Source organism: Eleutherodactylus coqui, chromosome 6 (genome assembly GCF_035609145.1).
Source record: "Eleutherodactylus coqui strain aEleCoq1 chromosome 6, aEleCoq1.hap1, whole genome shotgun sequence".
NCBI lineage: Eukaryota > Metazoa > Chordata > Amphibia > Anura > Eleutherodactylidae > Eleutherodactylus > Eleutherodactylus coqui.
The window spans coordinates 136,934,030-136,952,066 of NC_089842.1; the positions used below are offsets into that span (position 1 = coordinate 136,934,030).

The 18,037-nt window shown below is 46.5% G+C and overlaps 1 protein-coding gene across 1 annotated transcript in view; it reads left to right on the forward strand.

Annotated features, from left to right (window-relative positions):
* Positions 1 to 18,037, forward strand: part of LOC136631471 (beta-2-glycoprotein 1-like) — a 52,764-nt gene that overhangs the window by 15,883 nt on the left and 18,844 nt on the right. Inside the window, exons 2-3 of the mRNA XM_066605769.1 lie at positions 6,236 to 6,376; positions 14,302 to 14,490. Coding sequence (XP_066461866.1) covers positions 6,236 to 6,376; positions 14,302 to 14,490 — 330 coding nt within the window. The remainder of the gene's footprint in view (positions 1 to 6,235; positions 6,377 to 14,301; positions 14,491 to 18,037) is intronic.

Here is an 18,037-nt window from a genome sequence, read left to right on the forward strand (position 1 = left end):
GCGGCAATTTTTTTCCTGCATGGGAAATCCCTGATCTGCTGTAGGTAGCGAATTACTTTGCATCACTGCAGTTCTGGGACAAATTGGCAGGGCCACAACACAGTTATTAAACTTAGTATTCATTGAATACACGCAGTGTGGGTGTTCCTTGTAAAAAGCAGGGAAAAAATTCTATTTGGCCTGCCTCTGACAGTACTCAGGGCTCTGTGTACGTGTGTGCTGTGCGCTGAACGTTCAGAAAAAATCAGATGCAACCAGCTACGGTTGAGTGCAGCCTTGCGCCAATTTCTTTCCTGCCTGGGAAATACCTGCTCTGTCACAGTTAGTAACTCTGCAACAGTAAAGTTCTGTGACAGTTTTGCAGGGCCGCAACACAGTTATTAAACTTATTATTCAGTGAATAGACGCAGTGGGCCTATCCTTTTAAACAAAAGGGAAAAAAGTATATTTGCCCTGCCTCTGACAGCCGTCAGGGCTCTGGGTACGTGTGTGCTGCGTGGAGAACGTAAAAAAATCAGACGCAACCAGCTACGGTTGAGTGCAGCCTTGCGCCACTTTCTTTCCTGCCTGGGAAATCAAATCACTGGTAATACACCATGCTGAGGGGTTGGGGTAGACCTATAGGACGTGGACGCGGGCGAGGACGCGGAGGCCCAAGTCAGGGTGTGGGCACAGGCCGAGCCAGTGTGGTGGCCAGGGGTAGAGGCAGGGCCAGACCGAATAATCCACCAACTGCTTCCCAAAGCGCCCCCTCGCGCCATGCCACCCTGCACAGGTCAAGGTGCTCTACGGTGTGGCAGTTTTTCACAGAGACGCCTGACGACCGACGAACAGTGGTGTGCAACCTTTGTCGCGCCAAGATCAGCTGGGGAGGCACCACCACCAGCATGCGCAGGCATATGATGGCCAAGCACCCCACAAGGTGGGACGATGCCCGTTCACCGCCTCCGGTTTGCACCACTGCCTCTCCCCCTGTGCCCCAACCTGCCACTGAGATCCAACCCCCCTCTGAGGACACAGGCACTACCGTCTCCTGGCCTGCACCCACACCCTCACCTCCGCTGTCCTCGGCCCCATCCAGCAATGTCTCTCAGCGTAGCGTCCAGACGTCGCTAGCGCCACAGTTTGAGCGCAAGCACAAGTACGACGCCACGCACCCGCACGCTCAAGCGATAAACGTGCACATTGCAAAATTGATCAGCCTAGAGATGCTGCCGTATAGGCTTGTGGAAACGGAGGCTTTCAAAAGCATGATGGCGGCGGCGGCCCCGCGCTACTCGGTTCCCAGTCGCCACTACTTTTCCCGATGTGCCGTCCCAGGCCTGCACGACCACGTCTCCCGCAACATTGTACGCGCCCTCACCAATGCGGTTAATGCCAAGGTCCACTTAACAACAGACACGTGGACAAGCACAGGCGGGCAGGGCCACTATATCTCCCTGACGGCACATTGGGTGAATTTAGTGGAGGCTGGGACAGAGTCAGAGCCTGGGACCGCTCACGTCCTACCCACCCCCAGAATTGCGGGCCACAGCTCGGTGGTGGTATCTGCGGCGGTGTATGCTTCCTCCACTAAAGCACCTTCCTCCTCCTCCTCCTCCAACGCAACCTCTGTCTCGCAATCAAGATGTGTCAGCAGCACGTCGCCAACAGTCGGTGTAACGCGGCGTGGCAGCACAGCGGTGGGCAAGCGTCAGCAGGCCGTGCTGAAACTACTCAGCTTAGGAGAGAAGAGGCACACGGCCCACGAACTGCTGCAGGGTCTGACAGAGCAGACCGACCGCTGGCTTGCGCCGCTGAGCCTCCAACCGGGCATGGTCGTTTGTGACAACGGCCGTAAGCTCGTGGCGGCTCTGCAGCTCGGCAGCCTCACGCACGTGCCATGCCTGGCCCATGTGTTTAATTTGGTGGTTCAGCGCTTTCTGAAAAGCTACCCCCACTTGTCATACCTGCTCGTAAAGGTGCGCCTGCTCTGCGCACATTTCCGCAAATCCCACACGCACGCTGCCACCCTGCGGACACTGCAACATCGGTTTAATCTGCCAGTGCACCGACTGCTGTGCGACGTGCCCACACAGTGGAACTCTACGCTCCACATGTTGACCAGACTCTATGAGCAGCGTAGAGCTATAGTGGAATACCAACTCCAACTAGCGCGGCGCAGTGTGAGTCAGCCTCCTCAATTATTTACAGAAGAGTGGCCCTGGTTGGCAGCCATCTGCCAGGTCCTTGGAAAATTTGAGGAGTCTACCCAGGTGGTGAGCGGCGATGCTGCAATCATTAGCGTCACCATTCCTCTGCTATGCATCTTGAGAAGTTCCCTGCAAAACATAAAGGCAGACGCTTTGCGCTCGGAAACAGAGCCGAGGGAAGACAGTATGTCGCTGGATAGTCAGAGCACCCTCCTGTCTATATCTCAGCGCATTCAGGAGGAGGAGGAGCATGAGGAGGATGAGGAGGAGGGGGAAGAGACAGCTTGGCCCACTGCTGACGGTACCCATGCTGCTTGCCTGTCATCATTTCAGCGTGTATGGCCTGAGGAGGAGGAGGAGGAGGAGGAGGAGGATCCTGAAAGTGATCTTCCTAGTGAGGACAGCCATGTGTTGCGTACACGTACCCTGGCACACATGGCTGACTTCATGTTAGGATGCCTTTCTCGTGACCCTCGCGTTACACGCATTCTGGCCACTACGGATTACTGGGTGTACACACTGCTCGACCCACGGTATAAGGAGAGCCTTTGCACTCTCATTCCCAAAGAGGAAAGGGGTTCGAGAATGATGCTATACCACAGGGCGCTGGTGGACAAACTGATGGTAAACTTCCCATCCGACAGCGCTAGTGGCAGAAGGCGCAGTTCCGAGGGCCAGGTAGCAGGGGAGGCGCAGAGATCAGGCAGCATGTACAGTGCAGGCAGGGGAACATTCTCCAAGGCCTCTGCCAGCTTTATGGCTCCCCAGCAAGACTGTGTCACCGCTCCCCAGTCACGGCTGAGTCGGCGGGAGCACTGTAAAAGGATGGTGAGGGAGTACGTAGCCGATTGCACGACCGTCCTCCGTGACGCCTCTGCCCCCTACAACTACTGGGTGTCGAAGCTGGACACGTGGCCTGAACTCGCGCTGTATGCCCTGGAGGTGCTTGCTTGTCCTGCGGCTAGCGTCTTGTCAGAGAGTGTGTTTAGTGTGGCTGGGGGAATCATCACGGATAAGCGTACCCACCTGTCAACCGACAGTGCCGACAGGCTTACACTCATCAAGATGAACAAAGCCTGGATTTCCCCAGACTTCTCTTCTGCACCAGCGGACAGCAGCGATACCTAAGCAATACGTAGGCTGCACCCGCGGATGGAAGCATCGTTCTCTCTCACCATCCAAAACGGGGACATTTCTGCTTCATCAATCTGTGTATAATATTCCTCCTCCTCCTGCTCCTCCTCCTGAAACCTCACGTAATCACGCCGAACGGGCAATTTTTCTTAGGGCCACAAGGCTCACTCATAATTTTTCTAAACAATTTTTATACGTTTCAATGCTCTTAAAAGCGTTGAAAGTTTAACTTGAACCAATTTTTCGTTAAACTGGGCTGCCTCCAGGCCTAGTTACCACTTAAAGGGGTGGTCTCGCGAAACAAAGTGGGGTTATACACTTCCGTATGGCCATATTAATGCACTTTGTAATATACATCGCACATTAAATATGAGCCATACAGAAGTTATTCCACTTACCTGCTCCGTTGCTAGCGTCCTCGTCTCCATGGTTCCGTCTAAATTCGCCGGCAGCTTGCTTTTTTAGACGCGCTTGCGCAGTCCGGTCTTCTCCATTCAGCACGAGCCGCTTCAGTGTGCTCCCCGCTACAGCTCTTCTGCGCATGCGCAGACGAGCTGTCACTGCTCGGGAGCGCGCTGGAGCGGCCATTCTGTACCTTCCTCTGTTAGAGGAAGGTGCAGAGCTGCCGAGCTGTCCGGAGAAGCCGCTCAGCTGTCCCGCCGTCCAGCTGTCCTGGTAAGTGATGGGCCGGGGGGGCTGCCGCGGCGCCGGGCTGCGCCGGGGGGGGGGGGGGCTGCCGCTGCGATGGGGGGGGCTGTCGCTGCGCCGGGGGAACTAGCGCTGGGCCGGGGGGGGGCTGCCGCTGCGATGGGGGGGGCTGTCGCTGCGCCGGGGGAACTAGCGCTGGGCCGGGGGGGCTGTTGCTGGGCCGGGGGGGCTGTCGCTGCGCCGGGGGAACTAGCGCTGGGCCGGGGGCGGCTGTCGCTGGGCCGGGGGGGCTGCCGCTGTGATGGGGGGGGCTGTCGCTGCGCCGGGGGAACTAGCGCTGGGCCGGGGGGGCTGTCGCTGGGCCGGGGGGGGCTGTCGCTGCGCCGGGGGAACTAGCGCTGGGCCGGGGGGGGCTGTCGCTGGGCCGGGGGGGCTGCCGCTGTGATGGGGGAACTAGCGCTGGGCCGGGGGGGGCTGTCGCTGGGCCGGGGGGGCTGCCGCTGTGATGGGGGGGGGGGGCTGCGCCGGTTACCTTCTGCCTGGCGGTGGGTGACAGGTCGGCCGTGTTCACTCCAGGGGTCCGGTCGGCGGCTGCGGGGCGTCTGGTTGCCATGGAGACACAGCTGGTAGCGTCTCGGGAGCGCGCACGTCGGGCTACAGCAAGCGATGCGAAAAGAGCTGGCGGCCATCTTGGGAAAAAGTTTTATAAGTTGCTGAAATGCTGGAACGGTAAGTAGAAACCAGCTAGGAAAGTAATTTACAGGGGTAATTAGTAATGTATGTTTAATTAGGGGGACTGGGCAAAAAAAAAATTCACTGCTTCCTCGAGACATCTCCTTTAAGCCACATTAACCAAAGCGATTAATAGGTTTCACCTGCCATCTTGGTTGGGCATGGGCAATTTTTCTGAGGTACATTAGTACTGTTGGTACACCAATTTTTGTGGGCCCTCGCCTACAGTGTAATCCAATTAATTTTTTGCCCACCTGCATTACAGCTGACGTTACATCAGCTGTGTTGGGCACTGCAATGGGATATATTTATGTACTGCCGGTGGGTTCCAGGGAGCCACCCATGCCGTGGGTCCACACGGAGTTGTAACTACATGTGTCCACTTCTAAAGAGCCCCAGTCTGACTGGGGCATGCAGTGTGGGCCGAAGCCCACTTGTATTAAACATGACATTACCTCAGCTGTGATGGGCAATGCAATGGGATATATTTATGTACCGCCGGTGGCTTCCTGGCACCCACCCATGCTGTGGGTCCATAGGGAATTATAAATGCATCTGTTTCCACTTGTAAAGAACCCCAGTCTGACTGGGGCATGCAGTGTGGGCCGAAGCCCACCTGCATTAAGCACGACATTACTACCTCAGCTGTGTTGGGCAATGCAATGGGATATTTCTATGTACCGCCGGTGGCTTCCTGGCACCCACCCATGCTGTGGGTCCACAGGGAATTATAAATGCATCTGTTTCCACTTGTAAAGAACCCCAGTCTGACTGGGGCATGCAGTGTGGGCCGAAGCCCACCTGCATTAAGCACGACATTACTACCTCAGCTGTGTTGGGCAATGCAATGGGATATTTTTGTGTATCGCCGGTGGGTTCCAGGGAGCCACCCATGCTGTCGGTCGACAGGGACTTCACAATAGGGAGTTGTACCTGCCTCTGTCTATGAATTAAAAAGCCCGGTCTGTGATTGTGCTTTGTTGGAGGTAGTGTGGTGCTTAGCTAAGGTATGCCATGCTAATGAGGGCTTTTCAGAAGTAAAAGTTTTTGGGAGGGGGGGGGCCCCACTCTTGCCGCTATTGTGGCTTAATAGTGGGACCTGGGAACTTGAGATGCAGCCCAACATGTAGCCCCTCGCCTGCCCTATCCGTTGCTGTGTCGTTCCCATCACTTTCTTGAATTGCCCAGATTTTCACACAAGGAAACCTTAGCGAGCATCGGCGAAATACAAAAATGCTCGGGTCGCCCATTGACTTCAATGGGGTTCGTTACTCGAAACGAACCCTCGAGCATCGCGAAAAGTTCGTCCCGAGTAACGAGCACCCGAGCATTTTGGTGCTCGCTCATCTCTAGTAAGATGACATTCTAAGTAGAAGTTTCTTTAGTCACCCACTAGTTATAACCATATACGTATACACACATATTTTATAACACAAAATAGCCCATAACCATTTGTTGAGCTTATATCTTATTATTCTTTAGACTAATTGGTTGATTAATTCATTCATTTATCTGTTCATTTATTTTAGATTTTACCGATCTCTGTTCTACAAGAAGGCAAAATCCTATAGATCATACTTGTCAGAAGGCTTGTACAAAGGACCAAGACTGTCCAAAGAAGAAGCTGAAATGTTTATGTGATGGAGAATGTGGAATGAGCTGTGTTACACGTATGTCTACATTTTGTATCATTACACCAGTGGAATGGTCATACTGAACTAACAAAACAACAACTACATTTAATTAGTAATTATGCGAACAGTTGAGATTTAGGCCTGTATCACAGGAGCATATGCGTATTTGCACGTGCATTTGCGCTGCATTTTTGAGCATCGGGCATTGCATATTTGCGCGCACAACAACGTTTTTTACTGTACCTTTTGTGCGTTTAAGTTATGTGCAATTGTGCATGCAAAAGATACGTACCGATGCGCTCAGCCATTTAAATGGTTAATTAGTTTAACCCTTTCCAATCCACTGTCTGATGTCTAAAGACATTCTGATTGAAGACTGTACAGCTCCGATGTCGGAAGACGTCCGGCAGGGTATTCTTACTGTAGATTACTGACTGCTCTGTTGTTGGGGGCCTCTCCAGCATGTCCCATACCGCAGTACTGGCTCTAGCTGGCAGATGGCGCCATTGTATAATGGCAGAAAGAGAAAGCCCCCTAGGAAACCCTGAATCTAAAATTGGATTGCAAAGAGTTAATGAGTTCAAGATTTTTCTTTCCTGTGCAAAAGCGCAGAAAAATAGAGCATGCTACAGTTTTTATTGCACACGCTACACGCTAAGTATGTGCTTGCGAACAAACCCATTGAAACCAGTGTGTTCTATTTTTTGCGTATTGCATGCGCATATTTTTTTGCACAAATACGTGCGCAAATACGTTTGTGTGAAACAGGCGTTTGAGTCTTAGCATTCATTTACATGGGCGATTATTAGCCGCGTAAAAACATCTGGCCGGCAAAGATAGAACATCGGCTGCAAAATAGGTTTCTATGGGAGCTGCCGGCAAAGGGGGGGAGTTTAGCAGCGGCTAGCACTGCTAAGCTATTTCAGCTGGCTCTACTGAGCCAGGTTAAGCATTTATGCCGCCCAAAGGAATTCTGTGCTGCAGGGTATATCACTGCACCCTGCCGTGTGAATGATTGTGGCTTGGTCGCTGCTTTTTCTCGTTCATGCAGTTTTCATCCACGATGCGAGCGGCGGAAAATTCCAATGCTCGTGTGCATGAGGCCTGAGCTTGAGGACAGTTTGTAGATGTGTCGCTATATACTGTTGTTCAAGGACAAATTTGTTAGAAAACTTTCCTTTCCAGATTACATATTTCCAAAAGAATCCCTACCATCTAGAGGAACTCAGCATGCAAATGTTTCTGTTACTTTATCTCATTTTCTAACTATTATTGGATGTGGTTTTCCAGGAGTGTATAAATAGAGCTCAATTAGCAGAACACTCCCTCATTTCTTAATATAGTGTCTATTACAAACACTTTTCCAAGCGCTGATCTCTGGAGCCATGGCTAGAACACGGTATTGTTTGCTTGCTCATATATCAGCTACTGATATGGAATACATTATAGATCATTACGGACATATCCAACACCTACAGTCGATAAGTACACATTTGGCATTACCTGCTGTGCAAGTCCCTTAAGACCAGTGCTTTTGGAATGTTTAAAAAAAAAATCACCCTATTTTGGGAAATAAGGCCCTTTTACATGCAATGATTATCACTCAAAATTCGTTCAAATGGATGAAAATGAATCATTACATGTAAACGCAGGGTTCATGCACTTTTTGTTTGAACGATGATTTTAAGGTTAAAGGGGTTTTCTGTGGAAATAGTATTGATGACCTATCATCAGGATAGATCATCAATAGTTGATCGGCTAGGGGCCGCCGCTTGGGACCCGACCGATCAGCTGTGCGAGCGCATGCTGTCAGCACCATAATAACAAAGGTTGGAGCGGAAGCCTCCGCGCCAACCTCCCATGTAGTGGCCAGTGCTTGTAACTGCAAGCACGGCTCTCATTGATTTCTATGAGAGCTTTGCCTGCGCTTACAAGCGCTGGCCACTACATAGAGGTCGGTGTGAAAACACGGACAATATACGCTCTTGAGAAAAAGCCTTTATGCTAAGGATAGGTTATTAATAGTTGATCAGCAGTGTTCCACCCCCCAGGATCCTCGCTGATCAGGTTTTTGTGCTCATGCACTGAGCCAATTTCTGCAGGAAACAGATGGCTCTGTTCACACAGCAGTGGCTTGTCTTGGTATTGCAAGCCAAGTTCCTATTCACTTTAATGGGAGCTTTGCTTGTAGTACCAAGCCTAGCCACTGCAGTGGAGACAAAGCTGTCTGTATCCTGCAAAAATCAGCTCAGTGCATGAGCGTAAGGGGACCTAGCCGTTCTACTATTGATGGCCTATCCGAAGGATAGACCATCAATAATTTACAACCGGACAACCCCTCTAGCTTATAATGATGACACACCAAACAGTGACTGAGTCTATTGCTTCTACAATGTAAATGCTAACATCACAGCTGCACTGTAAAATATGACTAAGATTATGAATAAAATATCAAAAGAGAGGAGATTTGTGTACCAGAGGAGCCACACTGTAAAATTAAAGCCTACTAAAACGTTTATCACAGACAAACATCGGCCTGACTCCCTGGCACACATGTTGCAGAGGAGGGCATTGCGGAAACCCAGATGCTCTGCCTGTTAAATGACTTTTATCACCGAAGGGAAGGTGACCAGATGGTGCTGTTTCCTCTTATATCATCATACATGTATGACTTATTAAAGGTGCAAGCTGTCAGAAAATGTTCCTATTCACACACAGAAAGGATAAATGCAGGAAGCAAACCCCAATGAATTTTAAATGCATTAAGGCTTTCCACACATGTCACAGCCTGCAGACAGCAAGTGCATTTTTGGGATGGTTTAATGATATCTCTTAGCATTACACCCTCTTAAATGCATCTGTCTATTGCATTTACTAACCTGCTAAATTGTAGGGTCACCTACAATTAAACCTGCACTACTAATTTATGCAATTCTACATAAAGTAAAGTAAGTTTACAACAACCAAGAAGCAACACTCAGGACCGCTTATGGAAACACAGAATCGAGAAAGGCGTACAGCAAGGCTGCATTCTATCAGCAGTCCTTATCAATCTGTACGCAGAAACTATCATGAGGCGATGCAATCTGGACGAATCAGAAATCGGAATCAAAATAGGTAGCAGAAATGTCAACTACCTTCGATATGCAGATGACACCACCCTGCTTGCGGAAAGTGAAAGGGACCTGGAATACCTTATCCAATGAGTGCAAAAGGAAAGCGAACGCATGGGACTGTATCTCAACAGCAAGAAAACGTGACCACGGTAGACAACGGTACAGTGATCATAAAAATTAGCAACAAAGAAGTCGAGACGGTCCAAGATTTCATCTTCCTTGGATCCAAAATTGATTGCAACGGGAAATCTGGACCTGAGATCAAGAGGTGAATTATACTTGGTAGGACTGTAATGCAAGGAGTGGAAAAGATCTGGAAAAGCAAGGATATTAGCATTGCAACACAAACCAGACTGGTCGATGCAATCATCTTTCCTATAACGACGTATGGTAGCGAAAGTTGGACACTCAGGAAAACTGATACAGTGATCCCACGTCTATCGCGGGGGTTACGTTCCAAAGACTCCCGTGATATATGAAAATCTGCAAAGTAGCGCCATTATATTTACACAAATGAATCTGTCGGGTGAACTGACAAATAATCGCAAAAGTGAACAAACAGACTGATGCTACGATCAGTGAGCCAATCAGCACCCAGGATACAGAACACATTCCATCAGCCAATAGTGTGCCGTGTACAATCTCGCATTTGAAAGCGCTAGTGGTGTATTGTATTTCCTGTATGTACCTCAAAATTCCGCGATATAGCGAAAAACTAAGCGAAAACAGAATTATATATGGTCTATCTAAAATCTGCAATGTACTGAAGCCGCAATCCTTGAACCGCGATATAGCAAGGGATCACTGTACGTTTGAACTATGGTGCTGGAGGAGAATGCTAAGGATACCTTGGACTACCATGACAATGAACAAGGTAGGGTTAGATCGCGTCAAACCGAAAATATCACTAGAGGGCAAAATCATCAAACAGCGGCTCTCTTTTTTTGGCCACGTGATGCGCGCTGACTCACTGGAAACAGTACTGATGCTTGGCAAGTCAGTGGGAAGAGAAGATCAGAACGACAAAGAATAAGATGGCTAGATACAATCAAGGCCACCATGAACATGTCAATCACCGAACTGAAAGCAGCGATGAAAGACAGGAATACATGAGAGAACATTGATCCATGGAGTGACCGAAGGTCGGATACGACTGAATGGATGATGATCATCATGACACAAAGTAATTCCCGATATGGTGATGTATAGTATGTTGTGGTCTTGCAGTACTACAGATAAGGCTGTAGAAAATTACCCACTGTTGCCTTACAAATCTATCCTTTTTATAAGGGTTTCTACCCCCATTACTCTTCTGCCTCTGCCCTCTATCATTTCCTTCACTGGCTACCCATCGTCCAGAAAATCTAGTTCATGATATTGTAGGAAGGCCGTCTGCAGACGAGCGGGTCGGATCCGGCGGCGAGGATTATCGCCGCGGGACCCGACCCGAGCGCCTGCAGGGATGAGCGCGTACTCACCCGCGCCTGGCGGCCCCGGCTCTTTCATGTGTTGGCTGCCGGGCAGCCGGCGCATGCGCAGACCGGAGCCGGCGGCCGGGTGAGTGGCGTTTCTGTGACATGGGACATGCCGCGGTTTGCTTGCCACGCGAGATTTTGCGCGGCCAAACCGCGGCCGTCTGTATAGGATTGCGTTTGTTAACACAATCCTATGCAGGCTTTCAGTGGCGGAAATCCCGCCGCGGGATTTCCGCCCGTGTGCAGGCGCCTGAACAGATATTCTACAGAGGATATATTGTTGCAAAAGCTTGTATTCCAGCAGAGAACGTAAACAGGATTCTACTGGAGGGAGCAGAGAAAGAAGCTGCATCACATTTATATGCCTATACAAAACAAAGTCAGCGCATTGGGAGAGGGGATATTTCTGCCGCTGTCACCATATATAGTCATACACACCTAATATCTGCATAAACTGCACAACTGTTGTTTATACTAGCCACATAAAAAGCAGGGGTATTGGCACACAATTTGATGAAATTAGTGTGTGCCCATCCACCATGCCAAGGTAAACCTTAATGGATTGGTACCTAGTGCGACAGATACCTCTCTTTGGGCTAAAAAGGCACCAATTAAATGAAAGTTCAGTAATAGTGTAAGGAAAGTTGAATACCTAGCTATACACTATTACTGAACCACCTGGAACAGATGGTAAAATGGAGTGCATGACAAAAGTCTGCACATCCAAGAAATAGATTAAAGCTGTTTTCCAGGGAGAATGCTATTAATGACCTATCCTCAGTATAGGTCATCAATAGTTGATCAGCTGGGGTCTGTCACTCGGGTCGGCCGATCGATCAGCTAATTGTGCGCCCGCTGACAGCGCCGCAATTACACAGAGGAGGAAGTGGAAACAGCGGAAGTGGTCAGTGTTGATTTTAATGAGAGCCGTGCTTGTAGTTACAAGTGCCAGCCACTCCACAGAAGTCAGAGCAGAGACTTCTGCTGCTTCCGCTACAAACCCCTGTGTAATTGCGTTGCTGCCAGCAAGCACACGATCAGCTGATCGGTCGGGGTCCCGAGCGACGGACCTCTGCTGATTAGCTATTGATGACCTATCCTAAGGATAGGTCATTAATAGCATTCTCCCTGGAAAACAGCTTTAAGTATGAAGTTGCAGAATAAACTAGGTTTCAGCCACAGCTTATTGTGTACCTTCACACTCTAGACCTTGCAAGACCTCATTCTCGGCCCTCCTCTAGTCTGCTCCTCACATTAGCATCTCCAAGAATTCACCTGCCTCACCCCGTACTCTGAAACTTGCTATTCCAAACAGATTCTACTCCACCTTTGAAACCTGCAAAAGCAACTTGAAAACACGTCTTCAGCAAAGTCTACAATCTACAATAACCTTGCTGCCACCATCATATGAGCAGCTTTCAACCTGACTTCTACATTGTAAACTGTCCTCTTTTTCTGTATTAATTGGTCACTCATTGAGTTCAGGATTATTACACTTGTTTTTGTCTTATGTAATGTACTTAAATCACACATTTTCATTTGCACAGAGCCCTGGAATTAAAGGGGTATTCCTAAAATCAACTTTTATCACCTATCCACAGAATAGTTGAGAAAAGTCTAATTGGCAAGTGTCTCAACAGTTGAGACCCTCACTAATCCCAAAAACAGGAGTGCCATGTGGCAGCAGAGCATGCACACTGCATTCATATCTACGGCACTCCCGAAGATAACAGAGCTCTTGTACTCGGCTATTTCAGGTCGTCCTATTGATAGGTAGATGGATGATAGTCAATTTTAGGAATATGCCTTTAATGGTAGCTTAAAACAAAAATATGATTATTATTATTATGATTATACACTATACAAACAGTACAACACAAGCACAAAATCACAACTTGGTAATTTGTCTTCATACCTCATTAGGATCCACTTAGGAACTTACCATGTTTCCATGAAAATAAAACCCTGTCTTATATAAATTTTTGTCCCAAAAGAGGCACAGGGTCTTATTTTCGGGGGATGTCTTATACTTAACTAGCAGGCACCATCCCTTGTTCTCTGCAGTTCTAGCAGGCTTCTGTGCAGTTCTCAGCGCCAACAGAACATTGCTTGCTGATAACGGGGTTTGTAAACCCCGTCTCCAGCAAGTGATTGCTCTGATTGGTTCGCAAGCATCGCGGCTCGATAAAATAATCACAGCCATTCAATTGTGATGCTGTGATTGGTTCATTGAGCTCCGCAGTGATTGACTGAGCCACGGCACTCAAGAACCAAACAGAGAAATCGCTTGCTGGAGGCTAGCTTTACAAACAGCAAGCGATGTTCTGTCGGCGCTGAGAATGGTACGGAAGACTTCTGGAACAGAGGAGAACAACGGGAGGGACACGGACGACCCTGCTACCTAAGTATTGTTTTTGTTTTTATGTAGTATAGCTGGGTCTTATTTTCAGGGTAGGGCTTATATTTCAGGCCCCCCAATAGATCAGGGTAGGGCTTATTTTAGGGGTAAGACTTATTTTTAGGGAAACACGGTAGGAAAATGTTATATATCACTGTAAAGTGAACGTAGAGCTCAAAAGTCTGACCCTCTGTAATTGACAGATACTAAATTTGTCAGTATTTAGTTGTTTTAAGGTCTTTAAACCCAATACCCAGTGTGCCGATTACAACTGGGACCAGCTTGTGCCAGAGACACTGTATTTCAACCTTCAAATTTTCATATTTGGCTATTTTCTGTTGTTTCTCATTAACCCTGTCATCACCAGGTATAGCAATGTTGAAACCCTTTTCTTTCCAATGATGGTCAAATGGACCAAGACTTTGTTTTCATATGGAAATCCCACAGTATTTTTACTGCTTCATTCTGAACCACTTTTTGCGGGCTTATGGCCCCACCAATTCTTTATTATAGGCAGATGGTAGTATTTGCAGGGGTTCTAATAAATCATCTTTGCCACCAAATTGTGTCTTTCTTTCAATTTCTCTGCAATTTTTTGCAACAGCTCAGTTACGTGGTTGATTGTTTCATCAGCACTTTTACAGATTTTTCCACCCTGGCTTTTATCATATTAGTCCTGATTGTCTGTTTTTATATGGCTAATTAATTATTATTAGTATTAATAATATTAATACATTGGAAACCTCTTTTTCTTTAAGACTGGTTACAATATTCATGATGCATTAAAAAATAACACTAAAGAGTTAGCTGGGTAAATGCAACTCTGCTGCACCCATTTATAACCTCTATGGCAAAAGTAACATTTGGCTTTCACCGATGACTGCTTTGCACTTCGTTAGTACAAGTAAATTATTTCTAAGCACAAGTCACTGTACATTTTGATGGTGGAATGACACTGGACTCTTATTCCAGCCCGCAGCAGCTGCCCGTGGCCCGTAGTGCTTGAGAATGCCAATGTAACTCTGATGCAGGAAACATGGAACTTTGGAGATCAGATGCTAGTGCGCTGCCATCCGGGATTCAAAATGGCCAATGGACAGGAGATGGCACAAAGTCGTTGTCAAGGAGACAAGAAGTGGAGTGTGCCAGCACCCTGTGACGGTAATAGCAAAGTGACAGGATTCATTTTTATTTTAGCTGTGTAATTCATAAGAATGCTGCTCACATGTGGAGTCTCTGCAATCTTCCCCTTTGCATTTTTAAACACGTTACCAGTGGGAATGCCAGAAGATGGACCTGGGTGCAGCTGTTATCTTCTGTCTGCCAGCAAAAGAGCTCATTTATTCCTATGCACACTGTAAATCACTACTTAATATGCTGCCTAAATATTGCAGTAAAAATTCTTCCATGCTAATCTTAACCAGGGCTACAAAGTGCAGCATCTACACAGGCGCCAAGTAAGAAAGCAACAGGGAAAAGTTTGTGCTAACAGTTGTGCGGGCAAGTCTTCTCATATTAACTCCTAAAGACTAAATCAGCTCCTTCTGCATTTCTGGTCCCGTGTAATCACTTTCAGTGGCAAAATGTCAATAGGGTGTATATTATAAAGTATGAGCACCTCCACAAGGGGGCATATCTGCATGCAGCACATATTGAGCGTCAGTGGAGTCATAGACAGCTGTATAGAGGTTGCCCTCCCGATGGTGGCCACAGTTGAGATTTTGTTACACTTATGTGCTTGGGGAAATGGAAGCTTTCCTCTGTATGTAAAAATTGAAAACCATTAGATTATTCAAGCATTCTGGGAGAAAGTTCATTATTCATTGTGTTGCTGGTGCTAGGTAAAATTGCAAATTCACCTTTTTCTGGAATCCGATGAATCAATCATTCTGCATAAACAGAAACATGAAAATAATACATAGATATGTAGATGAATTTGAAAGCAGAACAAAGCTCCGTCTTGTCTACCGACTGTGCTGCTTATTTATAAGCCCTTCTATTAAAGGCTTCTTAAAGGTCCTGCTGAGAGTTTAAAAATCATTGTGAAAAATACAACTGTGTGAATAGATACATAGCTCTACATTAGCTCCATATTACAGTCTGAAAAACGCGGACCAAATACAATGCTAAAATACACTCATCTGTAGGGGCCTATTATTACACATTTGCAGCCATACATGCTCAAAGTCTTTTCAGGCCTGCCATGCCAACACATCAACTTCAGGAACTGACTGTTCACTTGCTGCCTAATATATCCCACACCTTGACTGGTGCCAGGGGCGTAGCTATAGGGAGTGAAGGGGTAGCAGTCACTACTAGACCCTGTAGCCTTGACCCTGTAGCCTTAGGGAGCCCAAAGGCCTTTCCATCACATAAGAAAACACCAACAATAATAATAGCACATGGTAGGTAGGGGCCCTGTTACTTATTTTGCATTGGGACCCAAGAGCTTCTAGTTACGTCTCTGACTGGTGTTATTGTAACTAGACCATCTATGATATTCACTTGAAATGCCAGTGGTTTTATGCTGGGTTTGCAGGCTGCAGTAACCAAGTACATCTAAAACCCACCGAGCCAAAATTTAACAGGAATAGGTCAGGTGCTCAGCCGTTTTGAACCCCTTTTGCCTTCTCTTTCATAGGCTACAAAGTGCTCACTGAGCACTATGTAGAGAATGCAGGAAGCAGTATTGCAGTTTCCTGCATGGAATCCAGTGATCACGTGATTGCAAACGAAACTCGGCATGTCAGAACTGTAGGGTCTTAGCAGACCCTAGAACAGCGCTCACCGTGACTGTTGTCCCTGTATGGGGTGTTTTCCCCTGTAATTGGGGCTCCTATGGAGGCACCAGTTACAGTGGAAAACTATGAAATAATAAAAAAAAATTATATAGCAATGGGATGAAACTGAAAGCGAGGAGATGCAGATTAGAAATTAGAAAAAACTTTCTGACAGTGAGGGTGAACAATGAATGGAACAGGTTACCACGGGAGGTGGTGAGTTCTCCTTCAATGGAAGTCTTTTAACAGTGACTGGACAGACATCTGTCTGGGATGATTTAGTGATCCTGCATTGCGCAGGGGGTTGGACCCGATGACCCTGGAGGTCCCTTCCAACTCTACCACTCTATGATTCCAAGTGAAAAAAAAATTACAGAATAAAATAAATAAATATAAAATAAAAAAAATAAAAAAATAAAATATATATATATATATATATATATATATATATATATATATATATATATATATATATATATAAAGAAAACCACCCACTGCGCACGTCAACCTAGACTGTCACCATATCCGACCTGTAAAGACTTTACAAATTATATATCAAAATCTCTAAAACAAAAAAAGGAAACCCATTGCTGTACTATATTTTGTTTTTAAAAAAACAAAGAATTATAGACTCAAAAAATCTTTTTTTAACCTTTTGCACACATTACCCTTAATAAAGTGAAAAAAACTGGAAAAAATGTTGGTGAAAAAGGGGAAAAAGGGTATTAAAATATAGCCCTATATGTGACAAAAAAAGCCAGCAAACACTAGGCAACAAAAAAACCACAGTTTTTGTGTCTAACAAAAGTTTATTTGTTCCTGTTAGCTTATTGTAAAATTTTATGGAAAATAACTTTCATTTCGAAAAAGTTTGCTTTTGTGGTCAGGACATCGATAAGTAAAAATATATGATTTTGAATTTTGAGTGTTTCAAGAACATACACAGTGTGAAAAGACACTATTTACCATCATGCGCCAAAGTCATTATACAATGCAGAGTATGTCCATACAGTTCAAAATTAATGAAAATGTCTGGTTGTTTTTGATTGACAATTGTATACTTGGTCACTTTGACGTACTAGCCCCCAGATGTAGTCGCCCACCATATTCTGGTTGTATTGTCCTTAATAGTGACGCTGAAACTACTGCATATCTTGGTGGAACCTTTCTCCTTGTTCCTCGGAGTATGCTCACATGTTCTATTTAAATTAATGTAGATGAGAATCCAGGATATGAACTTGCACGCTATCATCCAGCAACAAAAAATAACAGCATTATATAAGCATACAAAACAATTACTGCAGATGTAGAATCATGAATCTGCACTGTACTTCTAATCTTAGTCAGCAATGTGACAATAAAAGTTTTGGCTCAATAACTGTTAATAACCATTTGTTTACTATCCAAATAATGTGAAAATACCACTGATTTCCGGACACTGATCCTTTCCATGCCGAAGATGACAGAAGACCATACTACCCAAACCAGAAGGATATTAATGATTTGGTAAGAGATCTTAGTCTTAAGAAGCTAAAGCAGAAATTCTGACATCCAGGCTGAAACAGTGGAACTTGCTGGATGATAGCATGGAACTTACAAGTCAAAGAAAACGTCATCAAATATTTTCTACCTTCTTCACCCTTCAAGGTAGACTCTATTACTGCCACAATGTGACAGGTCTATTCAGTGAAACTGGGATACCTTGTAGTGCACAGTATTGGCACCTTTTCATTGACAGTTCTTCCAAGAGCCTGGAAGCAGTTCTGCTCCACAATGGAAATCAATTTCCATCCCTTCCAGTGGCTCACTCTGCACATCTCAGGGGGGAATACAGTATTGTCAAATTCCTGTTGCAAGTTCTGAAGTACGATCACTATGGTTGGGAGGTAATTGGAGACTTCAAGATGGTTGCTTTCCTAATGGGACAA